Raw genomic sequence first — 20,942 nt, 5'->3', positions numbered from 1 at the left:
AGGCTATCTACCCACTGTCATTTGCTCAATTCTTTTTAGATATCTTATTAGCCACACCATAGCAATTGCTTCCATAGAAGTTGCCCCTGTTTTTTTCAACATTATCTCATAAAGTTCGCAACATTATCTCATATCTCAAATTATTATTATTATAGAACCTAAATTTTGAAAGCATCACGGTTACACCTACCCTAGGTATCACGTGACGGTTGATTAGTGTGGACGGAGTCTCCTCGTGGAAGGTTAGGCTTTGGATATCTAGTCTCCGTTGTGGGTAAACGTTATATGCGAAGTCCCATAACGGTCACCCGTGGACATTAATATTTGAAATTCTCAACCGTGCGTGGCAAGAAACCAAAAGCACCCGTAAAATAAAATAATGAACACATTATCGATCCGTGACCAAAACCTTATCTACATTATCGAGGAGAATAAAAGAGATCAGCACACGCCACGCAGCACGCTCGCCATGTCATCAAGCCCCTCATGACATGGCGTGCCTGAATGGCATATACGGCGAGAGCGGGAAAAGGCCATCAAAATTTGAGCGCAGAGTTTCTCGGGTTTTCTTCCATTGTTCTTTTATTTTCTCCTTTGGGTTCTCGCTGGGGTTTTGCTGCCCGGACGATCTATCCTGACTGAAGCTCCACCCGCATTTACATATTATTTTTCTCTGGAGCCTCGGATGCTCCCACGCCAACGGCAGGTTTCGAAGTTTTCCTCTTCTCAAATTTGCAGACAGCGAAGGCCAACAGTTATTTTAAAACATTTTGAGGAAAAAAAAAGAGGAAAAATCCCAGAAAACACGGATGAGTGAGGATTAGCTATGGAAGGTTTAAGATGACAGGGAAGGGTAAAGATAGAGATCAAGACCAAGAGCGTCCTCCTTCTGAGTTGAGTTTTGCTCATCTCTTGCAGACGAACAACAGAGATTTGGCTGCAAACTGGGCCGTGGATGTAGGTCGAGAGCTCGACAACTACTTGGCCCAACTTTCAGTTGCTGCACTTTTCCAAGACGGGACCTCTTCTCTCAATTTTGCTCAAGGTATGCTCTATTTCTCTTTGGATTTTGCATTTTGCTCATCTGGAGACTGAGCTCGGGGTTGTCGTTACCCTTGTTTTAGATCCACACCTTTCTTCTGTCTGGAGAATAAGAACAGGATAAATTAGGTTTAAGTCAGATAAATACGAGTCTCAGCCCCGTTTTGTTGGGCTAACAACAGCAAATTCTTCGGAGGGCTACTTTGCATTTTCGTCGTTTGGAAAAAGCGAGTCTCCTTACGAACTTCTGACGCACGTTAGAAGACCGGGCGCCTTACTTTCCAAGATAAAAACCCCCTTTGCAGCTAGTTGTATTGCAAGTTTACCCATCAACCCATGAAACACAAGACTTCCAAATGAACACTTAGTTACGTTTAAAGCTTCCCCTTCTTTTGGAAGTGTGGCTTTGCCAGATCTCTTTGGAAGGGCAGCTCATCATATTGTCCTGTCCAGTTTTTCCGTCCTCATCTCTTGAGGGTAAATTGTTCTTGGAGACTCAGCTTTATGTGCAGAAATTTACCAGCCCTCCTGGTCCTATTATTGCTTCTGTCTCGGAGAAGCGATTTTATCCAACGACACCAGTCAAATTAAATCAGTTCGCTCCTTGCATAGATGATGTACTTTCTACGGACAAACCCCTGAGCAGCCACTTGTATTCTAAGCTCACTCACTAGCCTATGGAATACGGAACTTACGTATGAACACTTGCAATCTTCAAAACTTCTTTTCCACTGGTAGTGTGGCTTTGTCGGATCTATTTGGAAGGCCAGCTGATAACTCTGCTTTGTCTTTATTTTCTACTCTCTGCACGAGACTCTGGAGGGCTAGCCTTGGCTCTATGTGCAGAAAATTACCAGCCCCTTTGGTCGTGTTATTAATTCTGTCCTGGATCCGGCTCATTTATCCAACAACACCGATCAATTTAAATCAATATGCTCCTTTATTAGATGCAACAATGATTGTTTAACAACAAAACCCTTAGCAGCTACTTAAATTACAAACTAACTCATTAGCCTATGGAACACCGAACTTCCACATGAACTCTTGCTAACTTCAAAACTATCATATCTATTTAGAGTGTGGCTTTTTATCCAACCACACCAATGGAATGAAATCATAGTGACTCTTTCTTAGATGCAAATATAGTATTACGCCGCTTGCTCAGCAAACAGTTCAAGTCCTTAACCATTCCATTTTACCCAAACAGCTACTGATTTTTTCTTAGATGCAATATAGTATTACCTGGTTCACTAACTGAACAGTGAAAGTTCTTAACCACTACATTTATCATAACAAGCTACTTCCAAGAAGCTGCATACGTGCAGCGAGAAAAGAGTGCAAATAAATAATTTGAAAGGTTTGGTGTGCCGAAGAGGAAGCTTACTTATAAGACTTCCACATGAGCACACTTGCCACCTTCCAAACTTTTATATGAACATTTATCATAACAAGCTACTTCCAAGAAGCTGGATACTTGCAACGAGACAGGAAGGTTTGGTGAAACATGCCAAAGAGGAAGCTTACTTATAAGACTTCCATATGAACATACTTGCCACCTTCAAAACTTCTATATGAACACTTGCCACCTTCAAAACTTCCCTTTATTATGGCAGCGTCGCCTTCCCGGATATCTTTGGAAGGACAGCTCATTGCACTGCCGTGACTTGTCTTTGCATCCTCTGCGCTGGAGGGCAATCCTTCTTGTATACTTGGCTTCACGTGTAGAAATTTACCAGCACTGCTGGTTGTACTACTGATTCTGTCCTGGAGCTGGCATATTTATCCAACTACACCAATTAAATTAAATCATTTGTGATCCTTTCCTAGATGCGGCATAGTATTACCTGGTACACTTGTGACTTGGGGAACAGTGCAAGTCCTTAACTGAGACTTAACCATTCGAGTTATCATAAAAAGCTACTTATACAAATAAATAATTTTACAGCTTCTATATGAACACTTTCTACCTTCAAAACTTCCCTTGTAGTTTTTCTAGATCTTCTTGGAATGACAGGTCATCACACTCTTCTGCCTTGTTTTTCTGCTCTCTACACTTGGGCATGACCTTCTTGTACAGTCGGCTTTATGTGAAGAAATTTCCCAGCCCTTTTGGCTGTATCACTAAATCTGTCTGGGAGCAGTCTTTTTTATCCAGCTACACCAATTGAGTCAAAACATTGTGATCCTTTCTAGATGCAATATAATATTATGTGGTTTGCTCAGTGAATGGTGCAATTCTTTAATTGTTCCATTTATCATAAGAATGCACTTCCTAGTAGCTGGATATTTTCAACGAGATAAGAATACAAATAAATAATTTGAGAGTTTTGGTGAAAGATGCACAAGTGAAAGCTTACCCATTAACCCAAGCAACACAACTTTGGAAGACAAAACTTCCATTCGAACACTTGCTACTTTCAAAACTTCCTTTTCTGTTGGGATTGTGGCTTTGCCAGATCTCTTTGCAAGGATAGCTCATTACACTGCTATGTTTTGTTTTTGCACCCTCTGCACTGGAGCGTAATCCTTCTTTTAGAGTCAGCTTTATGTGTATGAATTTCCCAGCCCTTCTGGTCTTACTACTAATTCTGTCCTGGAGCAGGTTTTTTAATCCAGCTACAGAAATTGAATTAAATCAATGTGATCCTTTCTTAGATGCAATAAAGTATTACCTTGTTCACTCAGCAAATATGCAAATCGTTAACCACTTTATTTATTACAAAAAAAGTTGCTTCCAAGTTGTAGGATACTTTAAATCAGACAAGATTGCACCTAAATAATTTGACAGTTTGGTGAAACATGCAATAGATAAGATAAGTTTATTAATGTCTAATGAATGACTACAAAAGTAGGTCAATGGGACCGAAGAACACAACCAATATGAATACAATGTGGGAGTGCAAGCACAGCTCCTAGAGAATGCGGAAAATAACATAAAGAAAGAAATCTGTAGAAGTACAGCCTCAAGAGTCAAAACACATGTAGATAACTGTGACAAATCCATAGTGATACAAAATACTAATTGAGTCTTTCCAAGACAGTGGACAGACAATTCAAGAGCTTGTCCAGCGAGAGAGAGAGAGAGAGAGAGAGAGAGATCTGATGATGAAGCCAATGATGTCAAGGTCTCCTGGGTCTGATGGCTGAGGGTGAAAAACTTATTTTCATTTGCCAGACCCTTGTTGCTTTGACCTATGGAGTTCCTTGCCACATAAACCATTCTTTTGTCAAGGTGCCCATAGTCTTTGAATCTATAATTTCCATGAGATTGTCCTCAATCCACAACCCCTCAAAATGTTCATGTTGTGAGCACTCCACCTCGCCTCTTCCCTACTTTGTTTTCTTTTTTGACAAACTGTTTCTATGAGAAGTCATTTAACTATTATCCTTAGGATACTTGCAAACTGTGATGTTACCAACCCTCCACAGATCATAAAATGGTAAGATATAATGCAGAGATTCTTTGGCATGTGAGTTATTACTTTGTATCTACTCAAGGAAATTGCATCTACAGATTTCTAGCATTTCCAATGCCCTCATGGTTGGGTCGTTGTGGTTTTAGGATTTTTTTTTTCTTGTCTAACTTCCGTTGTTGTGAATTCTTTTTGTTCTTATCAAATGCTCATTTTGTACAGCTGCATTATTGATACAAGGATCAATACAGATATACAGCAGAAAGGTCGAATACCTGTATGCTCTTGTCCTACAGGCTTTGGAGTTCATAGCCCAAAAGAAGTGAGTGGTCCCTAAACTTTAAATTGTTACTTCTTATATGATGTGTAATGGTGATGCCCTGCAGGCTTGATATGCATGTCTTCATACCCCTAGAAATATTAAATGTTTTGTTTCTCCAAGCTACTGGTTAACGTAAAATGTATCTCAAGGAAAGGTTGCATACAAGGGTATATTTTGCAAGATCACATCCCAACTTATTAGCTTCTTGGTAATTTTGAGATGAAAGTTTATGGTTTTCAATGATACAGACAAAGTGATAAGTGAACAGTTCAATGCAAATACAAATATAATTTTTATATGAAATGCTATAGAATTGCTTAAAATATTGGACTTGGCTTTAAGAATAACACTCGAACAAGTTTTCTAGATCTGTGTGGAACAAAAAGAGTTGTGGAAAGGCTTTGTGAGTGCTTAAAAATGAACAATCACATGACAAATTATTTCTTTGATGAATAAATGGAGTCTAATTGAAGATTTTTTTGTTCAATTTGCTTCAAGAAACATGGGGGCTTCACTGCAAAGAATATACTTTGTCAACTTAAAAGGCCATGTTTCTATGGCATTTGTTCTGCCAAAGCAACCTGCGTGTTGCTCCTGGTTTCATCCCTTCTTGAACTTATCCCATTCAGGTGGGGCAAACACAGCACAAGTGAAACGTTGGTAGATGGCTTGCCATTCTGTCAACCTCACAAATGAAACCAACTCATCGTTGGCAATTCCAATCATTAAATTAAAAGCTAATGTATAACTCTTATGCAAGGTTTTGGTCGCCTATTGGTTATGAAGTGACCGGTAATTATGGGGTTGATTAACTTCGTTATGTTTATTAATAAACCAACCTCATTAAATTTATTAATAAACAACAGAAGTAGTATGTGTGAGGCATCCTTTGTGTTTGAGCATGATTAAATACACTTTTGAGTGTAGGTTTGGAAATAATAGGAAAGACAGAAGGTAGTTATTTGTAATGAGTTGTTAAAATAACAAAATGGTAATAATATAATTCTATGTGATCAAACCCTAATAATCTGTAGAATGATACAAATATTAAGTGATCACAATTAATTTGATATTTCTGTTACATATTATTTCTTGTCAAGATCAATGTACTCCTTGTTTTCTTGGGATCACGGAGTAGATGGGTAAATTTAGTGCACTTTCCCTTTCTCCCCCCTTCGTAGCAGCCACACCTTTCTGGTTTTCCTTCACTTTCTAGAGGTTACCTTCTTGCAATAACTTATTTGTATGCCTATGTTTATCTCATTTCATTCCGTACTGCTCATGTACTCATTTTTCATTTCATATTACTGAAGGGGTGTTTTTGCTTGTTTGCTGCGCCTCTCTTTTACTTTGCTCTTTATTGCTGGTAGTAATCACTAGTCGCCTTGATTTATTTTGGTCGTTAGTAGACATTAATACAAATTTCAATTTCATTCCATTTAATGTGTTTGAGTACATTTGTATTTGAAATATGTGAATGTAAGATTTTTACGGTAGGCTTCTTACTTCATCTGTTATTTTTTAGGAGCAATGATGTATGTTAAATGAATATTTATATAGAAATTACATTTGACTATAAACTAATACAGATTCTAGATGCAACATGTTTGTTATGTTTGCTTGTCTTCTTTAATATTTAAAAGTTACATTTTGTGGCTTTCTATTATCATTATTTTTTTGTTTGTTTGTTTGTTTTATATGTTATATTTACATATAACTAAATTGGTGCCTTATCTATACTTGTAGGAGGATTTCTCTATAAAATTTCAACAGTGCTTTCAAAACTTTGGCCATGTCTACAAAATTCCAGAGTCTCGAGTATATTCTTAGACAATATTTTTTTTTTTACATAACTGTCTTGGAAAAAAATGAAAGCATAATTGTTGCTTTTTGGTACAAGCAGATCTCAATTCCTAAAGAACTAACCAGGACTGTGCTTTTAGTGAGAGATTAGAAGTGAACCAATGTTGTCATCTTTGCCACTCTTCAGTTTCTTCTTTTCATTGTGGCTTTTCCAAAGTCTAATCTTGAACCACGGGCCTTCTTGATGTAGCCTTCTGGACTACCTTCCTATCCCTCTAGATACTTAAAGTGCACCTACACCCTGCCCCATTTTTTCAAGATAAGCTGTAGTGTCATTGAATGTGGCCTCGACACATGTTCAATTTAAGAGTTTTAATCTGTCTCTTCATGACTTGAGGCTATTGATTGAGAGCTCACAGCTTTAGTTCTTCAAATTTCTCATGACCTCGAAGCAATCCTCAGCAACAGAAAGTGAATCCATCTCTATGATGACAGGTTCTCAGATGACAGGCATATAACTGGAGTCAAATGAAGTAGAAGCAAGGATCAATTAAGGATCAAATTAAAAATTTCATTGTAGTGAAATTTGTATGGTTCAATGTAACTTTAGTTTACCAAAATCTAGTACAATTTACCGAAATCTAGTACAATTTACCAATATTTATCAACGGTTTGATGAAATGCCAATTCGCTGAAAATTAGGATAATCTCTGGAAATCTAGGCAGCAATGTTTAATGATTCAGTTTGCTGAAATTCAGGACAGTTATTTGAAATGCCACTTTGCTGAAATTTAGGACAATGTGCTGAAATTTCAGTACACTAAAATTGAGGACAGTTTGCTGAAATTTCAATAGCAAAGGCTTGTTTAGTTAAGTGATTAGGCAGTTTGGAATAAATTAAGGGTCATGATTTGTGGGCTATTAGTGCTCAGTCCAACTCAGTCCCCCAATGGCATAGGAAACATGTTCTTGATTCTTAATCTTTAGCCAGTTGGAAATTGTGTATCACTTCAATAATGATAAAATATAACCTGGAAGTGAGGAAAACACATGGTTTGATTGAGGTTTTCACTTATCAACAAAATATTGCTGCTATAAATTGTATGACAGGCATGTAAAACCCTTGGCAACACCTTGAAATCACTTTAGATCTGTTTACCTACACAACACAAGAGAGCCATACCTTCCTTGGGCCAAATGGATAAGCTTCTATCTAAAAGATAGATTTGAAATGTCCAGATCAGTACCCCAATGGCATAGGAAACATGTTCTTGATTCTTAATCTTTAGCCAGTTGGAAATTGTTTATCACTTCAATAATGACAAAATATAACCTGGAAGTGAGGAAAACACATGGTTTGATTGAGAGTTTCACTTACCACCAAAATATTGATGCTATAAATTGTATGACAGGTATGTAAAACCCTTGTCAACACCTTGAAATCACTTTAGATCTGTTTACCTACACAACACAAGAGAGCCATGCCTTCCTTTGAAGTGTGAGATAGCGAAATATTTTAAGTTTTTTGTTTTTTGTTTTTTGTTTTTGTTTTTGTTTTTTTTGTTTTTTGTTTTTTTTTTTTAATAAAACTAAAATGAAGAGGTTTCTGAATGAAGATTTGTGAGATTGGTTGTAATGGTGAGGCTTAGCTTGGCATTGCTTACCTTCCAAATGAAGGATTGTGATCACAACCCCCTCTAAGTCAGTGATGCACCTTGGACTAGAGAATAGGATTGGAGTCTAGCGACTATCACATCCAATTCTAGTCTAGGATAGTGTACTAGCTCCCTAATACTACTAGAAAGGTCATATCTTTCAACATATCTCTAATCACTGGGCCAATTGTGGCACCAAGCTACATCTTTGTCTTATTGAAGGGACCTTTGATAAGGGTTTGTCTAATACTTGGGTTTTGGTTAATTTTTGATGCCAACAAAGGGTGAGATGAGGTCTAACGCCCTGGTCTCCCCTTCCACATGATCACTGTACCTCAATGAGTCAACCCATTTACCTTGTGGTAATTTGGAGTACCTACATATATCCCATGAAGGACTATTGCAACATACAACTAAGAAGAGGAATAGAAAAATTGACCCACAAATTGTTTGCACTTGATAAATAATTTTATTGAATGGCATTTGATCTCATAGTTTAACAACAACAAATGGGAGGAGGATCTAGCCTTTTATAATTTTTCTTTAAGGGCTAGTTTCCTCCTTCCATGAATAATAAAACCTTCCATATGTTGGATACTAAGTAGATAATAGTTTTCTGCAATGAAAACTGTCCACTAGAGGGGGTTGAACTGCTTTCTTTGACAAATGATTTGCTGAGATCCCAAAGTTTGAATTTGAGTTGATCATAAATTTGTAGGTGATGATAAAAGTTAACTCGCAACATCCCTGTGAGTAGCTTTAGAGGACCCCACATGTGGTATGACTAGCCCAACAAGGTTACAATGGTGTTGCCAAAAAGAAAAAAGTGGCTATCGGTACCCTTGTTGAAATGAGATAACATGTGCTAACATGTGGCAAGGGTTTCAACTTTCAAGACTGCCAATACTTTTCAAAAGAATATTGTTAAACATAAACAATGCAATAGATAAATGACAATAGTAATAATCAACCATAAAAGCAAACAATAACTTATCCAAAATAAAGCTACCCTAAATGTACAAAGGGAATGGCTGTTAAAGTATCACAATTTTGGTCAGCATTTGTTTAAGGATGAGTGGAATATTTGGAGGATCTCTTAACTAGATGGGGATCATGACCAATATGGTTGTAGGTGAATTGGGATGCAAGTCGTTGATGGATGCCAACCAAGGTTAAAACCTGTGCAAGTGATCACAACTAACATTTTTTGGCCTTCTGGGGTTGCTTGGGAGTCTAGGAATCTTGTCTTCTAAGCAACTAAGAAGATGTGCACAAAGGTGTAGGTAATGTTTCCTACAGCAGGAAGTGCTGCATGAATATTGACTTATTAAAGTATGTTATCCTTACTCAGGCAAAGACTTCCATCCCACAACTTAAATGATTATCAAGATGCTTTTGCAAAACATTATAGAATTACAAGATTGCAGACCAGAATTCCCAAATGCCTATACATGACCAAATTGTGACTAAAGACTGCTTCCTCAGAAAATGTCAAGAGGGTCGCAGAATCAAATCAACCCAAGATCTGTATCCATTAGAAACCGCCCATAACTTGATGCCTTGTGTAGAAGTTCTGAACAAGTGGCAATTAATGCAAAGAGAAATTTCATGTCTAAACTAGAGGTTTCCAGGATAATTGATGCTATGTATTTTCAGCCTTAGGGCTGTTATGAAATATGAACAAAACAGCAGCAACAAATGGATAATATTTCAATACTTAACTACTCCAATCTACTAGGCAATTCAAAAGATAAGATACCAAAGTGTACCAATAAGTTTTAATCCTTCAGGGCAATCTTATCACGCATAAATGATATGACATATCTTCTAGGCCATTCTTATCATGCATATAACAGATCTGACAATCACTTGTGACATTGAAAACCCTAGCTTAACCAAGGAGATCCATCAAGGATGCATCACACAAGTATGTCTACCAAGCAATACACCTCTTCTTCTTCACCTCAACATGTACAACCTAGAGTTTCCTCTTAAATCCTAATCTTCAAGTCTCTAAGGGATGACACTAGTGTTGTTAGACTCATGAGTTTGGTAGAGTCTTATTGAGTTGGCACTAGGACGAGTGACTAGACAAGCTAATAACAGTCATGATTAAGCTCCCCACTTGCCAGACTTGACTAAGACTCACCAGACTTGGGAGTCTTGGTAGTCTAACCCATGTTTAGTTAACTTTGGTTCTATTTGCCAAGTTTGAAAAGAGTTGTCGAGTCTTCTTGACTTAAAGGCAAGTTAAGTCTTCAAAGACTTTGATTCTCACAACATTGGATGAAACCCTAACCCTAGTTTTCAAGAAGCTCCAAAATGCTCAAAGACCTGTATGACTCTAAAACAGAAATATCAAGTACAAAAGATCCAAGTGAGAGAGAAGTAGCACACTCCTCTTGATCACATCTCTACACAAGAATGAACTAGAATGAATGAGTGAGTAAAGGTCTTTGTGCTTCCTCTATAAATATTAAAGGTAAGGGGGGCCAACAATACATATATGGGTCTATGTCCTTACAAGCAACCTACATTAGCACATGTGGGCGCACACATGGAGCGCTACATTCCAAGGGTAGACATGTCAAGCTCCAAGGTGATGTTGTACATTATTGACCATACATGGGATGATCATATGTTGTGTACCACAACAATGAGCCAATGCCCAATTTGCTCCCCCTGTCCTCAGTCATCAAACTGATGAGACCTCGACATCATTCTCTTCATTGTTAGATCTCTCTCTCTCTCTCTCTCTTGACAGGTTCTTGAGTTGTTCACTTGTCCTGGACAAACGCACTCTGTATTTTGTATCACCATACCTTTGTCAGGGTAACATACATGTTTTGGGGTTGTAATACTGCATGTTTCTTTCTTTATGTTATTTTTGGCATTCTCTAAGATCTGAACTTGTACACCCATGTTGTATTCATACTGGCTGTATTCTTCAGTCCCATTGACTTACTTTTGCTGTCATTATTTGGACATTAATAAAATTATCTCATCTCCAACTAATATCATTCAAATGAATTTCTATTAGTATTAAATATCATATTGGTGTTGGTGATGCAATTTAAACATTAAGGGTTGGTTGTTTGAGCCCAGTAGAATGTAACCACATAGTTACTTATACTTAAAATAATGGTGTATGCATACCATTGTGTGCTTAAATCATTGTTTTAATTGCTAGCATATACATATGGTGGGATTTTATTCCCCTTTAAATCTTACTCTATTCTTACTCTCTTGCCATTTGTGAGTGCATCTTCTCATGAAATATAACAGTTTCTGACATGAAATGGTTATTACGTTCAGAACTAAGAAAACTTGTTAAAGCACTATAATAGGGACAGCATAAGTCATTTTATTATGTGAGAACTGGATTTGGTTGATTAAATGTTGTATTAGAAGCATATCTGAAAGTGTAGCTTTTTTCATGAGAAATTAAAATATTGTTATAAATTTGAATTTATTGCAACAAATTGAAAATATTGTGGTAAAATTGAATTTATTGCAACGAATTGAAAATATTGTGATAAATTTGAATTTATTGTGTTTATTTCTAAAATATTTCTGTTGTTGTCAAAGAAGCCTATAAAAGGCCAAAAAACGTTTTTTTGAGAAATATTTGAGAAATCCAGGCAGTGTATTGTGCATCTATGTGCAGCCTATAAATATTTGAGAAATCTGAGCAATTTTTGATGGTCTATTTTTTCTGAAGAATAGGTTTTGGGTGAATTGAGTTCTCTTGAATATATTATTAAAAGTTCATTATCTTGTTGTGGACAGACAAGCTCAGCAGGAGAAGAGCTCCATCCAAGCAGATGGAAAGGATGCTGATATTGTTGAAGAGGATGAAGAGGAATTCCTGAACTTGGACGATGTACAAGGTATGTGCTCACTTCTAAAGATGCAATGCTATTTTTTAATCTTTCAAATTTTAGTTTATTTTGATGGGTATGCTGTTCCATAAATTTGCAGAGGAAACAAATATTGATATTGATGATGAGGGACATGAAGCTAGTGCATTGACTCCTGCTGCCAAACCTCCTGCTAGTTTGCTTGTTTTAGAAGGAGAGGCTATAGACATTGGTGGAGATGGAGGAGAACTCGCTGCTTATCAGGTTGTATATCATTAGTGTAAATTGTCTTAATCAGCATTTCTGTTAGATACGGTTATCAACTACTTTGGCAAGACACTTCAGAAATAGCTGGTAAGACACTTAAGAAATATCTAATATGTGTCTTCCCTTCCCTGCTGCAGATTGCCACAAGCAGTCTTCACAGGGATTTCCTTCTATTGGATCCCTGTGATGCTGATGCTGTCGATAAATATCTCAATGTTAATAAGGGTGCCGATAATGGAACTCCAAATCACCTTTCCAGCTCAGCACACCGTAGGACTCCTAGGACACCGAAAAATGGACTTTCTACACCAGGCAAAAGAGCTGGGTCTGTACAGAAATCTGTGCTTTCGAAGGGGCCACAGAGTGCAATAAAGCATCCTGAGTTTAATGAGGTGGGCTGTAGTCAGGGTGCCAGTGACATCTGGGACAAGACTGCTGCCAGAGCATATGAAGCCCATTGTGGCCAGGATATGGGAAATGACAAGAACCATGACTTTTGTTCACCATACAAAGGCTTTGATGAAGATATTTTTCGAGGGCATGCTAGTATTGAAGATGATTTTGAGGACGATGAAGATGATCCTTGGCAGCCTTTGAATCCCCATGAACCTGGGGATTTGCCTGTGAAACCATATAGACGAGGTGAAGCTCCAGAGGTAGCATTGAGTTTGTTTAGAGAATTTTGTTAGTATTAAAATAGTAATACATGTTGCCATTCTATGCATTCTCCATTCATTCTGGGCAGCCATTTTCTATTTGTAGGGTTATTATCTAAGAAACAAAAGGTCCGAGATGCCGATCAGGTTGCCACTGTGCTTGAATTTCCTTTGGCAAAAAGGTTTAGCACAATTTGTCCAGAGTTTACAAAAGTGTCCGAGACTGGGGATTGCAATGGAAAGCAAACCTCGCACTCACCACCTATATATGAAAAGGTTTCTTACCATATGACCATAACATGATGATTTTAATTTGAGTTGTTTTTAACATGCTCCGTTGAATGTTAAAATTATGTAATTCTGGTTTCTGTTTATTGGATGCAGCTAAGGAGCTCTATGACTTTGAATCAAAGCAATTCTTTTGATGGTCCTGGGTCTCCTGATGATGATGATCCGGGTATTGAGGCTGAACATGATTTTGAGGATCTTGCCATATTTGATGACTATCTTGGGGAATCAAATAACAGCATTGCTGAAGCTGAAAATCCCATGCTGCCTCAGGAGGTGACCTTATATTGCGTTTACCAAGGAAGTTGTCAATATTTACTGAGTTTTTATATAGACTTATATTAACTCAATCTGTATATTTTGTAACAGCACTATGATGATGGCAATCTTAGTGGAAATGATGGTCTTTCCTTCCAAGAGAAAGATTTTGATACTGGGGCAAGCTTTGAAGATCTTTGTCGAGCACATCTGGTAACATTGAACACCCCTGTGTTGTGGTAATGGCATTTTCATGCTAGTAACAAAATACTATCGTTGAAAATCCTAGATATTAACTTCATAATTTGTTATATTGCTGATAGTGCCAGTTTGCTATGTCTTGTATAAATGGTCATTTTGTTTTATTGCTTCTGCCAGACAGACCTACCTTCTTCTCTTCTCTGTTCAGTCCTTTATCTATGGTACAACTCGAAGCATATGTAATGTGCACGTCTTGTGGTTCCCAGAACCTTCTTCTAAGCTACCCTTCGTCATGCTCATAGGCATCTTATATACTGTCCTTGTTCCATTGTTGCTGCTGCATACTAGGTCCTCTTCCACACAACTCTTCATGGTGCAAAAATACATCACATAGGCCCTTTGTTCACAATTCTTGCTGCACATTGGTCGCCCATTCACATTATTCCTGACTGTGCATACATGCACACCTCTTATAACCCTTGCTACATCTTCGCTACTAACTACTATAAATTTTTATATAATTTTATTTTGTTCTCTGCAGAAATAAATATAATTTCCATTCAGCAGAAATTTAAGTTGCACGATATGGGGAAACGGGTACGAGTTTTTGAAACGGGCACCGGTACGAAACGTGACACCACCAAATTTTGGAAACGGGGAAACACGATATATATATATATATATATATATATATATATAGGACATTTAAGAAATGTTATTTGCAATCATAAAGCATACATGATACATTATAATTTATTACATTTAAAGTTTAAACATTATGATTAAATTTACATCACATGAAAATAGCAATATTGGAATATCCAAAATCAACCTTTAGTATATATCCAAATCTCTAAATCAGCCTTTATTATATATATGAGGCTGCAAGTAGAATAAAGACTATGAGGCTGCAAGTAATATAAAGACAAAAGACTAATCCTCATAAAAAATAGAAGCAGAAGCACACTCAACAGTGGATGGTGGTGCTGAAGGAGATGATTGGCCAATTCCACTCTTAGGCTAGACCTCAATATTTAGGGCAACAAGAGAGAGCTTCAAATCAGGGCTTTCTGGATCCACATCCCATTTTTTAAAATGACCCTGCTATATTTTGGACCCCTACGAGATGCAAGACAAAGGTTGGAGTGCACATAAACAAGGTCCTCTGCCTTCTGCGAGCCCAACTTGTTGGGCTTCATAGAATGAATAAAACCATAGGTGCTCCAATTCCTTTTTGCTGATGAAGAGCTTGCCACTTGTGAAAGAACACGAATAGCAAGGTTTTGCAAATGTACACCATTTGCTCCATGACAAATCCACCACCTAATTGTATTCATGGTGTTTCTCTCCTCCAAAGCAGATATATCTGAATAATCATCTCATCCTACATCAAAACAGGCAAATTTTTCGCCCCCTTAGCCACCTCTCTATCCTTGTGGGGTGCCTTCCTCTTCCCATTGCTTTGAAAAATAAGATCCTCATCATAAAATTTGGGGTTCAAGGCATGTGCTAAAGTGTGCAATGGAGTGTTGAAATTGTTCCACCTATCAACAATGATTTTCTTGACTAAATCAACAAAATGATCATCAACAAACAAAAGCTGTGGATACTTTTGTGAAATGATTTCCATAGTTTTCTCAACCATGGAATCCATGCCATCATATACCTCTCGTAAGAAAAGTTGTTCATTGTCAACATTCCAAAGAAGCTCAAATGCAGGGGTTGTGAACTTTAGCAAGAAATCTATCTTGCTTCACCAGTCCTCATCAAGGCACAATCTATACACCATATATCCTTGCTTTGAATCTGCTTGTCTCCACTCAACCCAAAGTTGACTCACCTATAGAAAATAATGCTTGTTTAACCTCAACAAGGCAGTGTGACATTAGGAAGTTTAAGGCATATTTTGTCTCAACAACTTTTAACAACTCCAATTTGGAGTACTTTCGAAATATTGCTCGAGATTGGTGGTGGTTGGTGATGAATTTAACAATCTTCCTTGCTTCCCCTGTGATTTCCTTTATCCATGGAACTTTGTTGTTGATCTCCTCTAAGATCAGATTCAGATTATGGACAATGCAGGGTGTCCAAAAGATGTGGTCATACCTCCCCCCAATAATTAAGCCTACGACTTTTTAAACTGGTCTTTAATCTTGTGATAACTTGCACCACATTGTTAGTTCCTATTTGTTCAATAGATTTTATAATAACATCAACAATGAACTGTGCATCTTTTACCTCTTTTGAGCAGTCTTTCTGCCTTTAAAAACATTGCTCCTTTAGGGAAAGTGGCAATGGTATTTATCAATTGTTTGCACCTTGTATCTGTCCATCCATACGAGACTATGGTAAACCTAAAGCTACTCCAGCAAGAATGAATTGGTGATAAGATATCCTCCACAAGCTCCTTCTCATTTTTGAGAAGTTGAGTTTTGACTTTCTCATAGTTGTGCCCCTTGTACCCTCGAGGAGCTTTGTTAATTGCCCTTATCAAATCTTGCCAGTAAGGAGAGCCAACATTGAATGGGATACCACATGCATAGATGCACCTAGCCACTCTGGAATCAGTGTCTTCTCTCGCTTGCACAATCATCAATTTAGCAATTTTGCTATCTTGAACTGAAGCGGATGCCCGTTTGGTATTTTTGGATGGTGGTTGTTCATGTTGTTGAGTGAGTCTCCTCTTTCTTGCTTTAACTACAATCCTTGGCTCAATGTTTGGTGGATCTTGAGGAGTAGCTTGACTAAGCTCTTCATGCCTTCTTTTAATTCCATCTGCCTCATCTTGCTCTCTTTGATATGCCTTCCTCGCCAATGGGTCTGTTGTTTTTGTGCAACTTGCAATCCCCTGTCTGCCTCCATGCAAAAGATGTGCCTTCACTCTTGGGTAGGAGCCCTTGTACGAATTACTGCAAAGATTACATCGCCATTCCCATGACCCACCACCTCCACATTTTTAAGCTTCTGAACATGCCTCCAAAGAGGATAATATTCAGCCCTTTGGTTGGACTTGGGGCTTGAAGTTGCACCTTGGTTGGAAGCCATTGCTGCAAATTTTTTTTAAAAAAAACAAATCTGTAAAGAAAAAGTGGTTTTTATATATTTGGAAGCATAAACCCTCGAAAAAATAGAAGAAATAGTGGGGAAAAACTAAGAAAATGAATGCTTCTTACCCAAATTATTTTTTTGTAGCTGAAGCTACCCCAAAATGCCAGAAAAGACGAGAAATATGGCTATAACTAAGCCAAAAACCAAGAATGCAGTAGCTGGAAACTATGCGCTCCAAATCTGCTTGTGAAAATCTCTTTCTCTTGCAACTGAAATATCCTTTTCTCATTGTTGAAAACACCATAGCTGAAACCATTGCTCTCTTCCTCTTTTCTCCTTGCTAAAATCCTCCGTCTCCAAGTGAAACGACTTGCTCAATTCGTGTGATGAGGGAATGAGGCGCGAGCCTTTTTATAACTTGCGAGAGCCATCTAGAAGCATCTAAAAGAGATTTTATTCACCCCAAAAAAGCAGAAAAATCACAACTTAAAGGTGGAAATGCAACCATATGACCTGGAAACGCGTTTCAGGCTGTAATGGGCCACGTTTCCCCCATGTGAAATGTGCTAGTACAGCCTGAAACGCGTTTCCATGTTTCAATTTTGTTTCAGCCTAGAAATACCCTTGGGACTAGCGTTTCCTGCAACATAGGCAGAAATGGAAATTACATTTGATGCATTTTCTAATCTCGGTGGAATTGATTCTTGGGCTTACAAAATGGCACTTTTAAACTTAAAAAATGAGTCATAATAAAGTTTTCAGAACTTCCATAAACATTTAGACATTGTGGGCTTACTACCTACTACGAATTAATAACAAACCATTTGTAAAAATTATTTGATCAGCATGAGTTCAACTAACAACCCATCAATGGTCATGAAAAGCAAAGGGTAGAAAGTTAGTCATGACTTCCTCCTGATATCAAACAACACCAGTCTCTAATTCCAACCCCTTTTTCGAGAGAGAATCTGCTCTTTGTATTGTTAATTCCTTTGTAAACATGCTGACAAGAGATGACAAATTACCCAATCAGCTCCAAGACGTGAGAAAGGACTCACACCATCGTCAAAATTTGGCATTGTTTTTCCCTTTCATCCACTCCACAATTACAAGAGAATCCCTATATACTTGCACTGTATAAACATTCTTTTCGATGACATAGTTAAACATAATTAATAGAATTGATCTCTGCCCAGTTGGCATGAGGCCCAACTGCCGCATGGAACTCCAAGCGGTGATAAGAAGAGAAAAAGAGGTAGCCACATGGCAGGGCACATGGTTTTATCTGTAGACTCTTATTTAACCATACCTGGAGATTTGTGCTTTACAACATACTTATAAGTATAACCTTAGGATTTGATGAATTGCTTGAAAAGGAGGAACAATTTTTTCTTGAAATATCTATGACTTCTGTGCAAGCCAAAGTGCCCATATGGTTAGTAGTGGGAGAGCTTTGTGACCTTTAAAACATTTGTCATTCCACCAGGTTTGAAGCATAGTTTTAAAAACTGGCTGGATTGAATCGGAAACTAGTCAAGCTGGCTAATTAGATAGGCCTAGGTAACAAATTGGTAGAAAAACTTGGTTGGAGGGCTAGTTTGTACAGGTTAGGTATCAAATCGACAGAGTTAATAGTTTTTAGGTTTCCACGATTTGGGGGATTGCAATGTTTCCATTTGATTCTATCACGTGTGAGGATATGGGATTGGCTTGAAGCCTTGGTGGTATTGTTTGTTGAACTTCATTGGTGTGTTGGTGGTATTGATTGTTGAACTCTTCAACATTGTTTTAAGAAACGACCGTTTCGATACCGAAACGGTCGGGTTGATCCGAACCATTACCCTCTGCTGTGACCCGGCCCTTGGAACGGTTCGACTGGCCGAGTTAGCCATGACTCGGCTGAGTCATTGAATGACTCGGCCGAGTCAGCCAACTCGGCCGTTTCCGTTATGACTCGGCCGAGTCACAAAAAAATGCCCAGGCACACGTCAAACTGCGATTTAATAAAATTTTAATGGATTTTTAAAGTGTTTTTTGGTTGGTTTGGACTCCAAGCAGTTATATGAATTTGCTAAATGACTTTTGGGGTCCATTTCCCCCTCCCAAACCCTATTTAACACACCCAAGTTTTTTTTTTTTTTTTTTTTTTTTGGTTTCTTTCTCTTGTTGGTTTCTTTTCATTTTCAGATTGTTTGCTTTCATTTCCTAGTCAAAAAATGGCACCTAGAGCAAGAGATCCTGCTTGGGCATATGTTGAAATGGTTGATAGTCAAATGCAATGCAAATTTTGCCATTGGAAAATTAAGGAAGGTCCTGGGGGCATTAAAAGGCTGAAACAACACTTGGCAGGGATTAGAGGCCAAATTACCCCATGTACCTCACCAGAAATTGGGGAGATTAGGAAGAATTTGCTGGCCAGCTTTGAGAAATTTAAAGAAGATAAGGCTAGGCAAAGAGACATACAGGCTGAAATTGGGAGGAAGAGGGAGATACAAAAAATGATGGCTGCCAACCCCCATTATGATTTTGAGGGTTCTTCCTCTATCCCTCAAACTGATACATCCAACCCTTTCCGATATGTTCCTCCCTCTTTTGGTTCTGTTCAAGATAAGGGAAAGGGTAGAATGAAAAAGGGTGATGTGACTATCAAAAGTTATTTCACTCCCTCCTCTCCATCAGATGCACATGGTCCTGAAGTTAGTAAAACTCAAATGCAACCCACTTTAGATGACCATTGGAAGAAAGAATTGAGGGAGACTGCTTGTGAGTACATAGCTAGATGGTGGTATGATGCTGATATCCCCTTTAATGCTGCTCGTTCACCATATTATGAGCCTATGTTTGATGCCATATATGCTGCTGGAAAAGGCTTCAAAGGCCCTACTATGCATGAGCTAAGGGGGTTTCGTTTGCAAAAAGAAATTCAATCCATTAATGAGTATTTGCAAGAGTTCAAGGACTCATGGGCAAGAACAGGGTGTACCATCATGTCAGATGGATGGACTGATCAAAGAAACCTTACCATCATAAACTTTCTTGTCTTCTGCCCACAGGGAACCATGTTTTTAAAATCAGTTGATGCATCTGATAAGGTAAAAGATGGCCACTTGTTGTTTCAGCTATTGAATCATGTTGTTGAGGAGGTGGGGGTGGCTAATGTTGTTCAAATCATCACAGATAATGCCTCTAACTATGTTCTTGCTGGTAAACTGTTAGAGGAAAAACACAAGACCATTTTTTGGACCCCATGCGCTGCACATTGCATAGACCTCATGCTTGAGGATATTGGAAAATTAGATTGGGTCAAAAACACTGTAGATCATGCCAAAAGCATAACAAAATTTATCTACAATCATACATTGGTTTTGAACCTCATGAGGAAACACACTGGGGGCAAGGATATTATTAGACCTGCCATCACTAGATTTGCTACACATTTTTTGACATTGCAATCTATGCTTTCCCAACATAGAAACTTGCAAAAGATGTTTTCCAGTGATGAATGGAATCAAAGCAATTGGTCTAACAAACCGGAAGGCAAAGAATTGAAAAGGAAAGTCCATGAAGAAACTTTTTGGAGAAAGGCAGCAGAGATTGTGAAGCTTGCTGAGCCACTAGTTAAGGTGTTGCGGTTGGTGGATGGGGAAAGGTTGGCTATGGGCTTCATTTATGAGGCTATGGATCAAGCAAAGGAGCAATTAAAGACGGTATACAAGGATAGAGTGGCAAAGTATGGGCCCATTTGGGCAATCATTAATGAAAGATGGAACAATCAACTCCATCGCCCTATACATGCAGCTGGGTATTTTTTGAACCCACGGTATCATTATAAAGCTAAGGAGTCAAGAGCTTTGAGGGGGGAGGTCAGAGATGGACTGATTGATTGCATTGATCGCATGATCCCATTGGAGTCTGATCAACTGGAGATACACCGATAGGCCAATATCTTCAGCAATGCATCATGTACCTTTGGGAAGAACCTAGCAAAGATTGCAAGAGAAGCAGATGAGCCAGGTAAACAAAAATTTCAATTTTTAAATTCTTAATAGTTTTACTTTTTTTTTAAAGTTTGTTAAATCGTTTATAATTTGAAAGTTAGATATAATTTGTAATTTTGTTGAGCTAACTCA

General features: G+C 38.0%; 1 protein-coding gene across 1 annotated transcript in view; it reads left to right on the top strand.

Annotated features, from left to right (window-relative positions):
• Positions 1-453: 453 nt before the first annotated feature.
• HEB2 (condensin-2 complex subunit H2-like protein) overlaps positions 454-20,942 on the top strand; it is a 31,203-nt gene continuing 10,714 nt past the window's right edge. The window contains exons 1-8 of the mRNA XM_089385850.1: positions 454-1,045; positions 4,677-4,776; positions 12,024-12,124; positions 12,216-12,358; positions 12,499-13,003; positions 13,124-13,293; positions 13,402-13,581; positions 13,675-13,776. Of these exons, the coding sequence (XP_089241976.1) occupies positions 841-1,045; positions 4,677-4,776; positions 12,024-12,124; positions 12,216-12,358; positions 12,499-13,003; positions 13,124-13,293; positions 13,402-13,581; positions 13,675-13,776 (1,506 nt within the window). The 5' untranslated portion in view covers positions 454-840. The remainder of the gene's footprint in view (positions 1,046-4,676; positions 4,777-12,023; positions 12,125-12,215; positions 12,359-12,498; positions 13,004-13,123; positions 13,294-13,401; positions 13,582-13,674; positions 13,777-20,942) is intronic.

This window comes from Pinus tabuliformis, chromosome Q, assembly GCF_031772625.1.
Source record: "Pinus tabuliformis cultivar Carrire ecotype Pingquan chromosome Q, CPIR1, whole genome shotgun sequence".
Taxonomy (NCBI): Eukaryota; Viridiplantae; Streptophyta; class Pinopsida; order Pinales; family Pinaceae; genus Pinus; species Pinus tabuliformis.
Note: the sequence above shows the minus strand (reverse complement) of the source record. Positions and strands in the feature narration are given on the sequence as shown.